The following is a 20,110-nucleotide window of genomic DNA, read 5'->3' on the forward strand; positions in this document are numbered from 1 at the left end:
TCCCAGGGCAGACTGGGTGGAGATCCCAAGCTGTGGGATGCGCTATAGGAGGGCTCCGGACAGAGAGCTTGGGGTGTGTTTGCTCAGGAAACATGCTTTCTGGTCTAGACTTTGAAGGGGTTGGCCTGACAGAGGTTCAGGGAAAGAGCAGAAGAACTAGCAAAAGTGAGGAGAAAGTGTTAGTTGCTGCAGTTATGTCCGACTCTTTGCAACCCCACGGGCTGTAACCTGCCAGACTCCTCTGTTCATGGAATTCTCCAGGCAAGAATACTGCAGTGGGTTACCCTTCCCTTTTCCAGAGATCTTCCCAACCCAGGGATCAAACCTGGGTCTCCCTCATTACAGGCAGATTCCTTACCATCTGAGCCACCAGGGAAGCAAATAGAACTAGCAAAGGTACCCTGATCCTGGGAAAAATTGAAGGCAGGAGGAAGAAAGGGGAGAACAGAGATGTTTGGATAGCATCATGTCTCAGTGGACATGAGTTTTAGCAAGCTCCAGGAGATAGTGAAGGACAGGGAAGCCTGGTGTGCTGCAGTCCATGGGGTCACAAAGAGTCAGACAAGACTGAGCGACTGAACAACAAACACCCTTAAGAAAGATACTTGGAAGAGTGAATGGGCCAGTCTGAGGAGAGAGAGTCATGAGAAAGGTGGGGGCCAGGTTGCTGGGTGGAGGGAGCACCTGGGGCCTCCAAACCAGCATACCCCCTTACTGCAGGATTAGGAGTTGGGATGGGAGTGGTAGGAAAGCCATTTGATACTTACTAAGAGAAAGCAGGAGAATGTCAGTGCTGGGTTTTAGGAAAATGAGTGTGGCAGAAGGGAGATCACAGGTAAGAAGCAGGGAGCTGGTGTGGCCACCAACGAGAACATCTGAGGCTGTGAATCAGCACTCCACGGAGCAGACCCAACTCCATGACCAGCCAGGGACAGTTCGGCTGGGTTTCCACCTAGACCCCACTGTTACGGTCCAGACAAACAGCATGGAGGACCTCAAAGTGGGCCGTAGCCCTAAGGTGTGGAATAAGGTGTGAGTTCTCTACACCTCTGTCCCCACCTCCATTTATACCTAATAGAAGTGTTGGCCACTTGTGTTTGAACATTCCTACTGTAACGCCTCTGAAAAGCACCAACATGTGCCTTCAGCCCTCTCTCCTGGTCCCCCTGGTTTAAGCACTATGTCTTCAAGGTCCCCGTGCCCAGTGCAGGGAATGATCTTCAGGACTCAGAGGCTCCCGCTCCCCTTTGGTGCTTCTGTTTCACACCAGTCCCTTGAGTCCTGGTATGTGCTGGGGGTTAACATAAAGGAGCCAGTACAATTCTCGGAGACTGAGTTTGCCAAGCTCTGGGTTTTGAGGCCAAAGACTGTGATCACAGTCAACACTGCTGTGTGTTCTATGTTAAAAAATTTTTTCTGTTTTGCTCTAACATGCCCTGCAAAGGCCCTGACAGGCCCCGTGGGGTATGACTGCACAAGCCTCGCAGTGAGTCTTGGCTGCTGATCCGGGGCCGCGGAGCAGGCCACCCCAGGATGCACCCCGTGGCCCCACAGAGCAGGAGCAGCAGGGTTTGGGAGGTTCTGCATGACAGGGTCACTGACCTCTGGGTGGAGCACCTCGCCAGACCCTGAGGGTTCCTGATGGCTGGAGCTGCATGAGGCTACTTTATCCTCCAGCAGCTAATTATCTTCACCTCAGTTACCTGCTCGGAAAAAAGAGAGAGATGACATTTAGAGTAGATTAAGTGGATTTTCTTTTATTACTTTAATAGTTCCCAGGCAACATTTGCTTTTGCTTTTCCAACCAGCAGAAGTGATCAGAAAATGATTAGAGTTTCTCCTGCAGATGAAATCCCGATTTTGCATTTATGCTGTTTTATGAGCTGAAACTATCTTAAGAGCCAATCTATGGTTTTCTCTACTAAAATTAGATTTTTTTTTAAGTTAAGGGTGTATAGCAATTGGAGGATTCTGTTAACAGTTTGCCCTAAGGCAGTATACCGTGTTCACCATTTTCTTTTAAAAAATTAGTCTTAATTTGATATCATTTAGAGGAGAGCTATGTTCCATTTCAACAAAAGCAGAATCAAGCCATCTTGTACAGAGGTTAGAAGCAGAAGTTACTCGAGCATTTGTCCAGGGCATTCCCCTTAGGGTTAGACAATCTCTAGAATCTCAGGTCTGGATCAGTTCATTCTCAAAGAACTGCCCTTTCAAACATTTCTCCCCCCAAGCCCCCCAAAATTTAAACCTTTAGGAGTATTGACATTCCCTGGCTCATCCTGGAGAATTCTAGTAGAAAAGCTGTTACTGAGTTACAACGAGGTCTCCAGCTAGCCCAGTCCTGAAGGAAGACCCATAAATCCCAGGCTATGCAAAGTCAGCTCACAACATACTTCTCCCTCTCAGCCAGGTTACAGAGAACCACAACTTGCAGCCAGAAAGAAGTCATTCTCAGGAAGGAGAATAATAGCACCCATTCTCCTCTTATCTTTTCAAACGAGGCATTATGTTGACTGGGTCAATAAGGATTGCTTTTGTCTTCAGAAATAACGCTGTGTTGTTGCTCTGCCTGAACCACAGGAACCTACTGGCATGGACCTGCCTCTTCTGGATCCAGCGAGCACCATCACCACGATGACAGGCCCCAGTGCTTTCAGCATTCCGCCCCCAATCCGGCAGAAGCTCTGTAGCAGCCTGGATGCCCCGCAGACAAGAGGTCACGACTGGAGGATGCTGGCACATAAGCTCAACCTGGACAGGTGGGTATGACCAGGCTTCAAGTCTGGTTCCTGTTAGACACAGGGCTTCGGGACTGATAACTGTTGGAGCAACATTCTCTTTTGTCTTTCCATCTGTACATTTACTTGCTTTTCATTCCGCCGACATGTATTAAGGTCCTACCTTGTATCTTGCACCATGATGTCGCAGATACATGGTTGAGAGACATCCTGGGCTTCTCTGACTTTTCTAAGCATCAGGTTTTGTGATCTACTTCACAAGGCTGATGGGCTAAATCCCCCTAAATGATATCAGTTCAGTTCAGTCGCTCAGTCGTGTCCGACTCTTTGCGACCCCATGAATCGCAGCACGCCAGGCCTCCCTGTCCATCACCAACTCCCGGAGTTTACTCAAACTCATGTCCATCGAGTCGGTGATGCCATCCAGCCATCTCATCCTCTTATATATCTATTCACTAATTATTGTTCCTCACCTCCTGTTGAAGCAGGACCTAATGCTGGATGGGTAATTAACATGCTAAACACAGCAGTGCTATTAAGTTATGAAGAGACCTCAGGAGCCTCTTCCCTTTAGAACGTTGCCATCACTACCAGGCAAAACACCAGGCATGACCTGTCAAAGATGATCAGAGGCTGGGCTGGAAAGAAAACATAAGCCTCTTGATTTCCTGTTCAGGATGTGACCCATGGACATCTTGTCTCTTAAATTATCTTACTCAGAGTTGAGGTTAATAAAGTTAAGCATCACGTCTCCTGTCTGGGGCTGACCTAATTAAGCATGGGCTAGTTATTCAGGACAGCTCACTGCAAGCCCCAGTTTCTCAAGGGGGACCAGGATACTTCTAGACATGCAGAAACAAAAAGGTTTAGTCAAGACTGAAAAGAAAACAGACCCATAAATCACACCGTTGAGCCCTTTTTCCCATTGCCAATTACAGGTACTTGAATTACTTTGCCACCAAATCAAGTCCAACTGGTGTCATCCTGGATCTCTGGGAAGCACAGAACTTCCCAGATGGAAACCTGAGCGTGCTGGCAGCTGTCTTAGAGGAAATGGGAAGACATGAAACAGTAGTGTCACTAGCAGAAGGGCAGTACTGACCCAGGCTGGGGCCGAAGTGGAGGAGGAAGCCTCTCTGGACCAGTGAGCTCCACAGGCAAGACTGCAGCGGGAGAGAGAAGGCAGACAGACACAACTACCAATGTACACGCCCACTCTGCTCGGACATCACAGGAGTTAAGAACAATTGTACAAATGTGTATCTTGAATTTAGAAATCAACCTACTTTTCCTCTTAGTTGGGCTGTATGCTGTGTGGTACAGGATCTTACAGTTTCCTAGGAAACGCTTTTTATTGCTATCCAGATCTATGGATAAACTTTCTTAACAAACCCAATTTCTACAAACGTTGTTTACATCAAATTGGACAGGGATGCAGACACTGTCCATGGCTCGTTCTATTTTTGTTTAAATCATTTGAAGTTGAAGCTGTGGACGGTTTGCTGTGTCTCTTTCAGATCAGTAATTTACAGAGAAATCAGAGTTTTCCTACAAATTGTGTGCATCAAGTGTCTCAGATAATCCTCCCATCAGTGTTTTCTTTCTAGAACTTGTAGAACCAGTGTTACTGTTTGTATCAGGGAAGTGGAGAATCTAAGCATAAAGGAGAAATAGATAAGACTTCTTATTCCTTGAGAGCACTGTCTCATGCCCTCAGGGAATAAAGCTGTATCATCACAGGGAAGACCTTGATTCATGTTCAACCACACAAGAATTTCTTCACAACTTGTGTGTTGGTAATATGCAACTTGAAGTGTTTTTTTTTTTTTTTTAAAGGTATTATTATCATCATCATTATTATTATTGATGAGTATTTACAAGTATTCTAGTAAAAGGATTTACTTTTACCTTGTTTTTGTTAGCAGTACTGTTAGTATTTAGGTATCTGACCTGGGCACCTTCTCATAACAAGGTGGGTGTGGTCACCAGTTTAATTAAGCAGGCCTTCCTTGCTTCCTTGACCTTTTTATCTTTCTTCGGTCATTCTGCCTGAGAAGGTGGTAAATGCTTCCCGGCGTTGTCAGTCTGTTCTTTAAGCTTGCTCAGGCAGGCGCTTTGTCCCCCGAGTTTGTCCTGGGACATGCTCTCGACAAGCTCACGCGGCCCCCCACACCTTTGGTGGGTCCTCTGTCTACCACGGAGGCAGTGTGATTGAAGGAGCAGCCTCTGAGCTGGAGATCAGGAAACCGGTTCTCATTCTGGGTTGTCATTGTCTAGCTGTGCTCCCTTGGGAGAGTCATTTACCCTCACTGGACCTCAAGTTTCCTCACCTGTAAAATGAAGGGGTGGATTAAATCAGCTCAAGGTTCTAAAATGTTTGACTTCCCACTGTGATGCCTCCAGTCTCCTCCATCAGTCTGAAGACCACAATGGACGCTGACCTGGATCATTTAACGATTCAACCTGTCTTTCGCCCAGGCTACATTATGCCTTCCAGATAGTTCTGACTTGGAAGATAATTATTCTGACCTGTAACATATTTGTTATGCTTTCAAGTCTTGTCCTCGTGTCATTGCATCATGCTGTTCACCCAGAGATGGCATCCCCGTATCACTTCCTTTCCTCTCTTGGGACTAGTTGCCTTCCTGAGTAGTTGCAAATTATGTTCTACTATTGTCTTGGTCAAAATTTTTTTAATTAAAAAAATTTTTTAACTGAAAAATAGTCAGTCAACAGACTACTTTGTATAAACTATGATATTTCTTTAGGACCATACAAGCTCTTTGTTTTTATGCAGGGGCTCAATTCTTTCAGCAGGTTGGGGGGTAAAGAGTCAACAGTCCAGGAGCCAAACTGAGACTGAACAAGCACCCCTGCATATGAATCGGCACTTCCAAAGCATGGCTGTGGTTTCCTTGGGGCTAGAGGTATCCAAGTTACAGAGTGGATTTGAATTAGAAATAATCTTACCATTTTTCCCCTTCTTTCCACATGCATTTCCTCAGCTGTTTTGGTAATTTGTTGATATGCCCAGGTTCCTCTATCCTCATCACTGAGAAACTGTTGCTACCTTGGTAGGGAGCCTTTTCTTTCCTGCCTTTTTTTTCTTATCTTCTGTTTTAGATACATGAAGACTATTCCATGCTCTGTCTCTCTTAGACCACACCCTGTACCATACATAAAAATACATTACTCTTGCTATGAAAGGTAAGATTGCAGTAATAAACTTCAGTGTTTCATGCTTCTACCAATAGATCTTTGACCAAAAGATAGTAAAGTTGTACTCTACATTAAAAACTTAATTTTTAAAAAGGAGGAAGCAGAAAAAGAGCTATGGTCCATTGCTGCATCTTAAAATGACTTCTCAAGATTACTCAGCATTACTGGTTTGGGGGGGCTGTCATCTCTGGAAGTCAAGAATTAGAAATCTAATGCCTAATGAAAAATAGAAAGGAGCAAATATGTAGTATCCAGATAAATTAATTTTAAAACTGACTTTTAAAAAGTCATCAACACAGAACTACAGAAGATAGCAGGAACTGTATTTTCAAAGCCATTGGGTTCACCTTAAGTGTGTCCTGGTATTTGGTTCTACATCTTAGCACCAGCAAGGGGAAAGGTGGTTAATTCCTTAGAAGTGAGGTACTTGTCTGTCATGGAACCCCCATCATGTTCACTGCCAGGGGAACAAACTTCTATATGTATAGCACGCCATTTACATCAAAGAATTTACACAGCAAATTCTGATTTCCTTTGGGGGAGTGAAGTAATAGCTGTTAGATTGCTCTCAAACTCAGAAGGTCTAGGCTCAACAGTTCAGTATATAGGGAGCAACCTCATCAGCCATCCTGTAACACGTCCTCTCTTTCTTTCCTAGGGCTTCACTGTAGGTTGAGAGCAAAAACCATTTACTTCATCTGGAAGGAAAAAAAAAAAAGAAATCTATCACTTGTGCCTGGTGCCATCTAGTGGTGGATAACACTATCTACCCCAAGGTTAATAGGAAAACTCAGGAACCGAGTTTTTTGACAATGGTAATGGATACTTGTAGCGCGTATAGCATCTTTATGACAGATGTGGAAATTTTCACATCAAATAGACATTTCTTATCCTCACCTTTTTTTCTTCACTTAAATTAACCATATCAAAAATTATGGTAAAAGAGTCTGCCTGCAATGCAGGAGACCTGGGTTTGGAAGATCCCCTGGAGAAGGAAATGGCAATCTACTCCAGTATTCTTGCCTGGAAAATCCCATGGACAGAGGAGCCTCTTAGGCTACAGTCCATGGGGTTGCAAACAGTCGGACACAACTGAGCAACTTCACTTTTTATGAGCCTAGTACGTTTGTTTCTAACTCCACACACATCTCAAATTGGGTTTTGGTTATAGAAATAATAGAAACACATAAAAATCTGTACAAAACAGCTTTGGAAGATTTGTCATTATTATTTATATTTTTCATTAGGCTTAATGTGTTTTAAAACTTACTTTTAGTTCTCTGATATTTATTTTTGAAGACATAAGCAGTATTCAATTGGAAATAAGTTTTATATATGCAAATACTACATCTAATGAAGTGAAAACTGTTGTGGTTGTTAATCAAGGAGAAGAAACTAGCTTCCTTCTGAATTTGGGGATCTAAGGGCAGATGTTTCATTCTGTTTTCATTTTCCTCTCACTAAATCAAATTTCCTTAATGTGATCTGGAAGGAATAGAAGCTAGATTCAGAATATTGATAACTGGGCACAAGATGTCAGCAAACGGTAACACCAAAGTGCTCACAGCCAAGAGCCTTTTCATAAACAGCATGAACACCAACATGGACACTCACCTCAGTTACCCAGAGAATTCCCATCTTCATGGAAGCAATGTAAGCTCTTCTAAGGCAAGAGAGTATTTGGGGTGAGAAGTCCTTTGGTAAACTGAATGACCTTTAGCCATCTTGGGCTTCCCAGGTGGCGCAGCGGTAAAGAATCTGCCTGTCAAGCAGGAGATGCAGGTTTGATCCCTTGGTCGGAAAGATGCCCTGGAGAAGGAAATGGCAACCCACTGTAGTATTCTTGCCTGGGAAATCCCATGGACAGAGGAGCCTGGTGGGCTGCAGTCTGTGGGGTTACAGTCAGACACAACTTAGCAACTAAACTATAACAACAATGGGTATTAGTAATTTAATGCTATCATAGGCCCAATTAGAAAGAACTGAATGAAATGGCAAATAAAAGACACCTATGACAAAGGACAATAGTTGAAAAACTGAATTATCCTGATAATATTTAGACAACATGTAGTTCCAACCCTTTATACTGATACATACTACTATTTTGTGGGGCCACCCTGGTGGCACAGATGGTAAAGAATCTGGCTGCAAGAGACCTGGGTTAAACCCCTGGGTCAGGAAGATCCCCTGGAGAAGGGAATGGCTACCCACTCCAGTATTCTTGCCCGGAGAATTCCATGGACAGAGGAGCCAGGCAGGCTACAGTCCATGGGGTCACAAAGAGTCAGACATGACTAAGCAACTAATACTTTCACTATTACTTTGTAGATTTTAATCTCCCAACTTCCAGATATTAGAACCACTCGTTAGGAAAGAGTCATGGAGACTGAGTTCAGGACACTCTGGAAACTATACGGTCAGTAACACTTTTTAGGGGTGTAAGAAAGATATTTTAGACACTCCAATAGTAGGATTCAGATTTTCTTTACCTTCCTCTGGAGAGGAGCAGACAAGGCTCTGGTGTATGTATCTTGAAGTGTGTCTGCTGGGCACACAGCAGGTGCACTCCTGGTCCACGTCTGCCTCTGTCTCTCCTATGGATGTTTGAGGAAGGAAGCAGCAGTCGATCACCATCTCCTCAGGGTTCACTGCCTTTGCCACTACGATGTCTGCCCGTGTGAGGTCAAGCACATAAAAATACTGACCTTCAGAGAGCATAAAGTAGGTAGCAAAAGTTTCCTTATCTAGTCTTCAGACTTCAGGTTGAACGGGAGCCATGGCTCTCGCTGAGCGGGGCTTCTGGACAACTTATCAGTCTTGCACAGAGACCCCAGTCCCAGTCTGAAGCCGATGAGAGGAAGGATGCCTATGGACAGACACAGCCAAATGAAACTGGGTTTGATCCATCTGCTTTGAGTGCAGAGGAGCTTTTGTGAGTCAGAATGCCATCATGCCATCCCTCAAAATCAACTATTTGTAAAGATGATAATGGTCAATGAGCATTAGATTTTATGGAACCAATAAGGAAAATATTTTTATGATCGATTATCTCAAGGTAATAAAATGTTGTTTTACCTTTTGAGTGCCTCACAGGACCAACTATTACACTTTGCCTTTTTGGTTTTTTGTATTTTTTAAAACTTTACTGAGCTAATGTTGACTTAAATCCTTAGAACTTTGCCTCTGTGCAATCAAGTGCTATTTCTTTACCCTAAGAAATCTATTTGTATAATCTCTGGCTGTAATGATTATTTTGAAAAAGTTCCTTTGCATCTCAAATGATTTTTTAATGGAATAAGGCATAAGGGGTAATATATACATTGTAAGCATTAATAATTTAAGCCTGTGTCTATACAGGTTAAGTAAGCCAATAGAGTCATAAATATTTCCATAATTCATGCCTGAAACATTTTTGAAAATAGGGAGATGGCCTTATATGTCACTGGGTGTGTTTTCTCTACATACTAACAATTAACTTCCTGATTCGTTAGTCTTATCAGCCCTGTGATTGCCCCATTTTTGGAAATCCTGCTCTAAAAATCTGTCTTCAGAAGAGTTCATGGCTCTCAGCTTTTACAGTGGCCCTGTCACCTGCCTGAATTGATCTACAGGTGGAATATTAATGGGCTCATGCACCCAGACATAACATACATGCCTGGCTGTATTTCAGCATGGTCAAGGAAGTGCTGCCAGGACAGACAGACAGGAACTCCACAAATGCACTGGCAAACAAAACCAACTAATACAGAAGCTATTTCCCAGCCAGCTGTACACTTCAGACTTTTACTTACCTCAGAGAACTGTCCAGAGATGATCTGGGATTCTGCTGAGTGTCAGGAGAGTCTTGACCCACCAGCTGTTGAGAAGGGGAAAAGGAAGGTGGCCTGAGATGAGGTCAGCTGCTCATGAGACAAAGCATCTGCTATGGTATACACCAGCCTCCACACCTGCCATTTTAGACTGTGCCTCAGAAAAGTCTAAGCTGCTGAAGCTGTAACACTTCAGGGTCTCTTAGCCAATATGCTTAAGTCTTACGTGCCAATCTTAAATTCCAAAGTCTCCTGGACTTGGCAGTATCAGAGCAGCTACTGGAGCTGACGGCACCAGCCAGGGTGGAATAACCCTTGGTACTGAGTTTAGAAGGTGAATCGTGGGCAATTATTGCTGGTCAGCAGCCTCAGCATTGATAAACCCTGACCTCTGAAGGTCAGCACTATGGTGAGGCAACATCCAAGAACTGTGACCAGAAACATGTCCCAGATGCCAAACCTGATAGAGCAAGAAATCCACAGGCAGTGTAAAATGCCTTTACCCTTTTATATTGTTATGTGACACCTGTAAACGTGGGTGAATAAATTCAAACACATACTCCTCCAGGCCTTGAAAAAGCAGGAGGACAGCGGTCAGAACAAGCTGAGGGCACGACCTGCATCCTCCCCTTTGCTCTTCCCCAGGTCTCCCCTTGGTAGTAAGACCCTCACCCTCCCAATAGGATGCATTCAGCCCAGTTGCAGGGAAGAGCATCCCTGTGTGTGTGTGTTGTGTGTCATGGTTATTGTACGTGTTCACTGAGTTTATGTTAACCTGTCACACACTGGTGACCTTCTCTTCATTCTCTCTAAAGAAGACAACCAATGTTTGTCAGAGGAGACTCCCCAGCAGTCTGTGCTATAGAGATGTGTCACCCACCTGCCAGTCCCGGGGGAAAGTTCACCTGCAGAAATGGTACAAGAAGGTTCTGTGCTGTGTTGTCCTTCTTTTCTCAAACACAATGATACAACCTTAGCTTTTCAGATACGGAGCACTTCTTTTGTTGTTTCGGAGTTCCCTCTTGCTGTATCTTCTATGCAATTCCTTTTCTAGAAACCCCCTGCAGAGGCATGCTCTCTGGGGTCCCATCCGAGTCGCCGTGCACTGGAAGTGAGGGATGCTAGCCCTGGCTGCCTCTCCCCATTTTCCTGCACTTCTTTGGTTTGTAAATTTGCCTGCATTTATCCTGTCAGCCAACATGTACAAAATGTAAGAAAGAATTTTTAAACAGGTAATAAATTATATTTATAAGCAACAGAGTGTGTTGCCTCACTCATTCCTTCACAGAGCCCTCCCTCCTCTGTGTGGAGAGTAACCCAGTGTTTCTTCATTAGCACGGAAAAGCGCTTGGACTCTGCACAGATGGTAACCACAACCTCCCTCGGGCCAGGATGAGGCTCTAGAATGATGCTTCTCAAGCCTCTGTGCACAATGGTGTCACAGCTTTACACTTTGAGCAGCTTTACAATATGACTGCCTGGATTCTCACCCTCAGAGAACCTGGATTCATAGGTCTGGGGTATAGACTTGGCCTTGGGAGTATTATAAGTTCCCAGGTGATATCAATGAGCAATTACGGCAGGGACTGGGTCTGGGTACAGTGGGTCAGAGGCCCTGGAGAGTTGGGAAGAAAGTGAACGAAGTCCAGATCCTCCTATAGTCCATTTTAGATGAATTCTGCACATGGAGAACATATTTGTGGTTGCCAAGGGGGAGCAGGGATGTGAGAGGAGGGATTGGAAGTTTGGGATTAGCAGACGCGAATGTATGTAGGATGGATAAATAGCAAGATCCTACCATATAGCACAGGGAACTACATTCAACATGAAACTAACAGCAGAAATTAACACGGCATTAAAAGTCAACTATACTTCAATAAAAGTTTAAAAATAAAAGTCTGCCAAGAGCCACACTGTATATGTGTGCTAAATCACTCAGTTGTGTCCGACTCTTTGAGACCCCATGGACTGTAGCCCACCAGGGTCCTCTGTCTGTGGAATTTTCCAGGCAAGAATACTGGAGTGGGTTGCCATTTCCTCCTCCAGGGGATCTTCCTGACCCAGGGATCGAGCCCCAGTCTCCTGCATCTCCTGCATCGCAGGCAGATTCTTTACCCCTGAGCCATCTGGGAAGCAACAGCTACATTAGTAGGTACAAAATGAAAAGGGAGGATGCCCAGAGCTAGAGCGAACACCAGGCCGACCTGCTCAACTCGTTGGAGGACGGCAGGCCACTCCCTCCGAATGCTCAGCGTGAGAGGTGCTCCGCGCATGCAGGGGACTCTGAGGCAGCCTCATCCTGTGAGGGAGCTGCTCTGAGAGGGGAGGCTCCTGCCCATTCCTGTCCCTCCGCCTTGGCCGCCAGAGCCTGTGAGTAACTGGACCTGTCCTGACAATACTGTCCCTTGACTTAAGACCATCCAAGACTCGGGTCACAAAGCCAGCTGTGGGTCAGCGCTGAGGAACTGGTGGCACGGGGTCAACCAGAGTCCTGGTAAAACAGAAGGGAGAAGGGGGCGCCGTGGTTGAGACGTTAGTGCCATTTAAAGAATGGACACTCCATAAAGAATGAGACGGCACTTCACAGACAGCATACAGCGGCACAGGCTCAGCCCACGGCCATCCCGTGAGCCCTGCTGTGGAGCTTTGGTGGCTGGGGCTGCTGTCGGGAGAAGTGTACCCCGCAAAACACACAGACATTTTCCGAGTTGGGGAGGAAGGCTACCCAAGCCCCTCTCTGGGTTTGTGTCACTGGAAAGCTCTGGCACGTGGCCCAGGAACAGAACCCTCATCAGCCCCAGAGTTCCCTACAGCCAGTTAATAGCACAAGCTGGGGAGGCACTGCTTCATAGGAACAAAGGTCCCGAGAGCAGGATCACCGGTGCTCTGCGGCAGTGACGGGAAGGACCCACCAAGCATGCACCTTAAAAGTGGCCAGGGCAAGCGAAGATGCTGTCCGCCTCAGCTGGGGCGAACATCTCTGTCTCTGAGTCCAGGAAGGCCCACATCATCTGGGAGTGGGGTGCAGACAGCGTGGGAGAGGGTGTCCCCACTGCAGACTCCGGCTACTTTCACACGTTGCCAGCTTCACATCCTGTAAAATTAACGTCCGTGAGGAAAGGCAGTATTTATGAGCACCTGCCATGTGCCTGGAGTGGAGCCACACAGACGCCCATGCTCCCCTCATCTGTTCCTCCTCAGAGCCCCGTGAGGTGGGCTGTGGTCTCAGTTTACAGGGAAGAAGTCTGGGGCTCAGACTATGTACTCCTAGGCAACTGAGAAGATGAAAACCATGCACATGACTTACATCCATCTGAACCCCCATGCTGGGGTGAACGCTCCTGGCATTACTGCAGCTGACTCAGCGCAGCCAGTCACACACCCGGGAGCCCCTGGGAACTGAGATGCAAGCCCGCCTGTGCTCCCGGTGCCCCCACGGCTCTGGGTCTCCTCTCTCGGGATCCAGTCTCCACTGTGAAAGTAGAAAGTGAAAGCTGCTCAGTCACGTTTGACTCTTTGCACCCCTGTGGACTGTAGCCCATCAGGCTCCTCTGTCCATGGCATTCTCCAGGCAAGAATACTACGGAGTGGGTTGCCATTCCCTTCCCCAGGGGATGTTCCTAATCCAGGGATAGAACCTGGGTCTCGCGCACTGCAGGCAGATTCTTTACTGTCTAAGCCACCCCTGGATGGCCTTGAAATCAAACTTTTCACTCTGGCCTCCAGGATTCCCAGTCCATGGACAGACACCCGAACATGTTCCTTCTCCCTCTGCAGACGGCTGTCTCCACTCTGGGGGACACTGATTCAGAAACAACAGCAACAACCTGTTTGCTCCACGCCCCACGGACTTCACAGTCGGGGGTAAGGATGGAGCCTCTCCCCTACCATTGGGGCGCTGCTTCCGGGTCGCTGCTCTGGCATGAATGCCCACTCTGTTGTACATCAGGCCGTCAGCCCCACCAGCCTCTGTCCCAGCCTCTGCCCCCATCCCCCAGTGGCTCTGGTGAATCCTGCTTCACAATCTTCATGTCATTAGACCACCACCACCTTGAGGGCTTCAAAATCCACAAAGACAGATCCAACGACCTGGCTTTGGCATGCATGTGTCATCACCAATCATCTTGTCCGTGAATAAATCCATCCACCCCTGTGAGCACACCTTCAGCCTGTCCTTGGTCTTGTGACTCACTCTTTGAAATCTTGATTCTGAACACAGCCTCTTTCTCAGTAACTGCAAACACACCACCTCGACCCCAGCCTAGTTCCCTGCCCTCTGACCTAGTTTCTTTGGACCTATCACCTGCCTCCTCTTTAACCCCCTCCCTCCTCCGGACCACGTCAGCTGTTCCCTTGATGATAAATCTTATTTTCCAGGGCCTCTTGCTGCATATGCCTGGTAACTCCCACCTGAAATGAAACCAGCTGTCGCAGTCTCCGGGCCTACATCTCGGTTCCTGATAGAAAAAAATAAAACCATAAAACTATTAATACATAGAAGAGTAGCACAGGGAATTTGTAATAATAGCTAATATTTAGTAATAGTCGAGTGCTTCACCTAATGCTTGGGGCATGGCATGGATTATTTCATCTTCAGAACCACTCCATGCAGCAGAGATTAATATTCTTGTCTTCAAGGGGAAGAAGCTGAGTCTTCAAGTGGTCAAAACAGGCCTACCCTGACAGTGCGGGGAGAATGCGGGGGCCCAGGTTCACACGCCGGTTGTCTGGTGGCCCAGCGGCCACACACTGGTCACCAGCCACAGTCTGCCTCCTCCAGCTCGACGGGGCCCTCGGCACTGCCTGTAGCATCTGCCTGGGACCTGTCACCAATGTCCCCTCCTTTCCTCTCACTCTCAACAGATGATTGCGCCTCCTAATTACAGACAACCTGGGAGCCATCAGACCTCTCGTCCTGCTCTCCCGCCCCCAGGGCACACACTCACCTGCATTGCTGTTCATGGCTGCCTCTCCTGCCTGTTACAGTGTGACATTTTGAGAGACAGAAAAAAGGCACAACTATGTAAGACAACAGACATGTTCTTTCCAAGGGGAGAATGAAACCATTTTATTAGGGGGAATGTTAAAACAAAGCCATATACAATTTGTAACAAATACAATTGTTTGTTCCCTAGTTCTGAATAATTACAGTATATACAAATTCAGTAAGGCACTGGTTCCCCAAAAGAACACAAATGAGTCTTCTTTTGAAACAGACAACAAAATCCCTTATATAGTCTAACTTTTCTCCAAAAAATATGGCATTGTTTTTTGTTTTGTTTTGTTTTACAAAAGGAATCCTAAGTTCTAAATTAAGTCACTTCTGATGCCTTCTTTCATTCCCACGGCTATGTGACCGAGTTGTCTAAGGAGCTGTAACTACAGAATTATTCAAGTTTAAAAACTGTACTCCTTTCAGTGACTTTCCACCTACCAACAAAGAAGGACAGACCAACAACACAAAACACTGTCACTTCTAATGAATATGCATGACTCTAGAAACATGAAAGTCAATCATTATTCAGTACTTGCTCTACCTGACTACACAGCAATTGAAACATGTCGAAGAATTCCCTGTAAATAAAATCTTAGCATATGTTATAAGAAGTTTTGTTCTGAGAATAAAAAGAATGGTCACTAGTGTCTTTTGAGCAGCGCGTTTCAGGAGGTCAGAGACCTGTCTCCTAACACGCAATGTTCATAGCACTGCTGCCTGTGATGTAACAATCTACACCCTTTTATAAATAAATATTACGTTTTACTTAGTACTTTATCATCCATAATATTTTACTCTCTAATCCACATAATGGAGCTGTGCCGGACTCCAAACTGAACATAATATTTATATATACATATATTTATATAATATACACACATACATAAACTATAAACCCAAATATCTTAGCATACAAACTTATATTAGCTAACAAGTAATATTTTAGGACTCCTTTGCAGGGAAAAGGTTAGGAGAAAATTTTAGTCTTTGAAATCATCCTGAAAGGAAGCAATCATCTACATTATTTCCAGGTCCCCACTATTCTATTGAGAGACAAAACAAAAAAATAAAATTCACTTCTGAGCTACCAGAAATTTAAAAATCAAAATTAATAATTTGGAAGTGAGTAGGTAGTCTCTTTAAGAACAATTTAATATTTCCTAAGTGAGGTGGATTTTGGTAAGAGAAAAAAAAAATCTATTCATAAATAAATTCTTATTTCATTAAAACACAACAATAACTAATGTGTCTTTTTAAGTATACCAGGAATAATTTTTAAATGTCCATAGTGAGTATACCATGTTGGGAATTAGAAAGTAAGCTATCCATTTTTCCAAAGCAACCAAACAAATTATATGAAAGAAATTTGGACACTATCTTAATTTCTTCCCATTTTTCACAGGAACCAACACCTCCCTAGAAATCTGTTTACCTTCAAATCATCACCTTTCCACAGTATATTCTGATTTGAAGTCATCCATGTATAAGAACTTATTAAAAACAAAACCACTTTGTTACCTGAGCGCTAAGCCCAAACATCACCTAAATTTAGGGAAAATCAAGAAACACAAACATGTCCCCACTTAACAGACATAAACGTTTACTTATTTGTTTTGCAGATGATCTGATTAGATGCACTGAAGTTTCTCTCCTAGGCTCAGACGATTATCACACTTAGCTTTAGCCACATACTCCTTCTAAGCAATCACAAAGAATATTTGACATAAGAAAAGGAAACACTTACACTATTGTTCAGATTATCTTAATATCAGTAAAAGCAGCATTCTAATCATAATTATATTTGGAACCAACTGTTTTTAATCTTTGAAAAAGCTGAAACTTTTTTTTTTCCATATTCAAGGATTAAGAAAATATTGTCACAAAGGAGCTGTGGTTCTGAAGTGCTGGGGAGTGAATGCTGCATACAGAACACTGCTTCTCCCAGACGGCAAGCACAGCTCATAGTTGGCCTCTGCCTTTGGATGCTTTCTGGAGGAACCAGTCACCAGCTGCAAGCTCACTTCAGAAGTGAGGAAAATATTTTCTCATTTTTCGTGCAGCTCTCACATTTCCAAAAACCCTCCATCCTTCAGCCACCAAGTGGGGAAATGAAAATGTCTTATAAAACACTGCCCCCTGGAGTATTCTGGAAAGAACAGAATTGCTGTGTTTTTTTTTTTTTTTTTAAAGAGCAGAGAGGAGGGGCTTCCCAATTCTTTGCTAAACACTACAGAACTCTAAGAAGCAAAAGAAAACCACAGTCAGGAAGCAAACGAATAAGGTTTAGAGGTGTACAATTGTACCCTTTATTATGCTCCTGTTGCTAAGGGATACTGGCCCTGTCAAGGATTTGACTCCTGCTGCTCAAAAGTTTTTATGCCTACATAACTGAATAGGTGGAGAGATGTTCTGCACAAGTGCCACGGAGAAGAAAACAATAATAAATTAAAAAGTGAGTTGAACGTCATGAAGATAAAATAATCTGAGTCAGCACTCCTAAGATGTGACGCTATCACCTAAGACTTACATCCTCCATCTGTATCTATTCTAGAATAAGTCACGACAGCCATAGTATCTGGTGGTCTCCACTAGCATTCCTCTGCTGTTCCATTTGGAGGTTGTATTTATCTAATTTAAAATTAAAATGAGTTCAGTTAACCTGACATAACTTTCCTCTCCTCTAAAGTCAGACAGAGAAAAGGCAGGTGATCACTAGAAGAAACCGTCTTTGCACACAGTGAGTCGTGCACACCTCTCCCCTCGTGCGCCCGAGGCCTCTTCCTAAGACACAAGCCACGTGCACCTTTACCCTCACCGCCTGCCTTTTCGACACCATCTTCTTACAGCACAAGAGCAAATTAGCTCTGTTTTAAAGCGCCTTGTCTTCGACACAACTGACAGCCACTCTACCTAATATTGATCCTTTCATTTGAGAGATCAAAAGCAGGCAGGGGTTCAACTTCCTACACACACAAAAAAAGCTTTGTGTTTAATGAAAGAAAAAACTTAACAGAATCAGAAATACAAAGTGGTTCTGAAGAACAGTGTTAACATTTACTTCTAGTAGAGTCACATAAAACCTTCATTTGTCCCACATCCTCTGAAGCTGCAGAAGGTCACGAGAGGGAATCCCCAGAGGTGGTCCCACCCAGGCGGTGCCCGCACCCAGGTGCATTCACATTGCTGCGGCTGCCCCAGCACAGGGCTGGCCAGAGTGGTCTGAGGAGGCAGGGGCATGTCGGGGGCTTTTAAGATGAGCTCCATTCAGTTCTCCGGCTTCAACGATTGTCTTTTGGTTGGTAGAGTGCAACAAAATTTTACCAATGGAAACACATATTTTAATTTACCTTCCAGCAGAATTTCTGGGAAGAACTTTAGTTGTTATTCTTTAAACTAAAATAGTATAAACCTTGAAACATTTACATTTTTATTTTGGCAAAATTATCTTTTGAGGAAAAAATGAAAGGCAATCCCCAAATACAGGGCTTTCTCAGAAAGCAACATGCATCATATCTTGAACAAATTACCCAGGCAGTTTCTCTCTCCTATAGACAGACACGAGGAATCTGTGTTTCTGGAAACTTCTGTTTGTCCAGGCTGCTCCCTGAGAGGTAAGAAAATACCCTCTGGGGAGCAGGAGGATGTTCGAGGCTTGGACTGTGGATGCTTCTGGAACATCTTTTGCTCTGCCCACAAACAGAAGAATATCTATTGGCTTTGTCCAGAGACACTTATTCTTGCCTCAGAGCTTAATGTCCTGGGACTCTGACATTTTGGCAAGTGTTTTCTTAACCCGTAGGGCTGTCAGTCTTGAGGCAGGATTGTGAGCCCAGCATTCCGTCATGAGTTTCCCCATCTGCCTGAGACACTGCAGGAAGGAAAAGGAAAACTGGACTTACACTTGAGAAATGTACGATCTGTAAGGCTGGCACTCGATCCTGGCTTTTAGTTCTGGGTTTCTGAAATTTGAACGTACTTTTAAAAGATAGTCTTAAAACCATGTAGGCATAAAATTCCATAAAAATTCCTTTCTCGTGCAAATCTTAAAGGACTAAAACAAATTTTCATGTCTTCCTTGTGATAGGAGCAAGCAGGTGGCTTTGCTGATTGTAGAAGAGTGTCTTTGAAGTCAGATTAAACAAATACAAAAATACCCAGGGAGCCTGTATTTCGCTGCACACTCCTGGACTGTCTCTAACACCTGAAGAGCTTAAATCTTTTATCTAATTCCATACTAGTCAAACAAACATGGTTATTCCTCAATCATAGCTGTCCGCTACAATAACAGCATCACACTGTACCATTTAACGAGATTAATGACCTGTGCACAGCCTCACTACAGTTTCTCCTGTGTTCTCCTGTGGCACGTCAATTATTGGCCTTCCTGTTGAAAAGCACCATTTCGCGTCATTAGAAATCCTCAGTGAAGGGACTCTGAGCAATATCAATGCCCATAACCACCTTCAAAATAATATAAACTCCAGCATCTCATAAAGCTTTCTGCATAGCTCACTGGGAAACATATGTATTATTTAGCCTTTCAGTAACTGGCCACAAAACCAAAGAACCAAAAGTTATTTTTAAATGCAATTAACACTGAAGAATTAGTTTATAAACAGTGTTCTGTCCATTTGTCTGTACTAGCTTGGATACTTTTTTTTTTTTAAGGGATGCTTCAAACTCCTCTCTGAATGTGGCACTCCTCCGAGGGCCGCCAGACACTCCAGGTCTGTGGGGTCTAGAGGTTCAGAGGGCGGATGGAGAAGGGGTGAGCAAGGAGCAGAGCGGGCAGGAGAGGCAAGGCTGGCCGGCTCACTTCGTCCTTCTGGGCGGCTCCTCTCAGACCTCTGTAGGTTTCACCAGGACACACTCGGAGCCCGGCTGAGTGTGGGTTTGTTCCCACAGCATCACGTCATCCTCATTAAGGAGATCCATAGCACAGTCAGGTGCCTCACCGAGGTCACCTCATACCACTTCTGCGCACAGAAAACCCAATTCTTCAGACGCCTACCTCTTCTCTCATTATATGAGAGAATGCTGCATGTGAGTCTGTCACGGAGAAAATTCATGATGTTTTACACACACACACATTTGGAGAAGTAACAGCCTCTATGCATGTGTCAGGACATCACCAATAAATGAAATCATGTTATCAATTATGTCAGCTAAACACTGACCCATTCAATATATTTTGGAAGCAGCAAAATCAAACAGGAGAAAGGAACAGATAATGTAACATACTGCAATTTATCTCCCTATAAATTGCTGCCATGATGCACCCTTACCGTCCCAACAGAGAAGACGCATTCCTGCAATAAATATCTGGAATTGTGGCAAAAGGAGAA

The 20,110-nt window shown here is 44.6% G+C and overlaps 2 protein-coding genes across 6 annotated transcripts in view; one reads left to right on the forward strand and one right to left on the reverse strand.

Annotated features, from left to right (window-relative positions):
• UNC5C (unc-5 netrin receptor C) overlaps nt 1–11,029 on the forward strand; it is a 406,962-nt gene extending 395,933 nt beyond the window's left edge. For all 4 annotated transcript variants that reach the window (XM_061164372.1, XM_061164373.1, XM_061164370.1 and 1 more), the window contains 2 exons: nt 2,584–2,762; nt 3,680–11,029. In XM_061164372.1, the coding sequence (XP_061020355.1) occupies nt 2,584–2,762; nt 3,680–3,842 (342 nt within the window). In that variant the 3' untranslated portion in view covers nt 3,843–11,029. The remainder of the gene's footprint in view (nt 1–2,583; nt 2,763–3,679) is intronic.
• Nucleotides 11,030–16,904: 5,875 nt separating this feature from the next.
• BMPR1B (bone morphogenetic protein receptor type 1B) overlaps nt 16,905–20,110 on the reverse strand; it is an 80,718-nt gene continuing 77,512 nt past the window's right edge. For both annotated transcript variants that reach the window (XM_061164374.1, XM_061164375.1), the window contains one exon: nt 16,905–18,633. In XM_061164374.1, the coding sequence (XP_061020357.1) occupies nt 18,508–18,633 (126 nt within the window). In that variant the 3' untranslated portion in view covers nt 16,905–18,507. The remainder of the gene's footprint in view (nt 18,634–20,110) is intronic.

This window comes from Dama dama, chromosome 17, assembly GCF_033118175.1.
Source record: "Dama dama isolate Ldn47 chromosome 17, ASM3311817v1, whole genome shotgun sequence".
Lineage (NCBI taxonomy): Eukaryota > Metazoa > Chordata > Mammalia > Artiodactyla > Cervidae > Dama > Dama dama.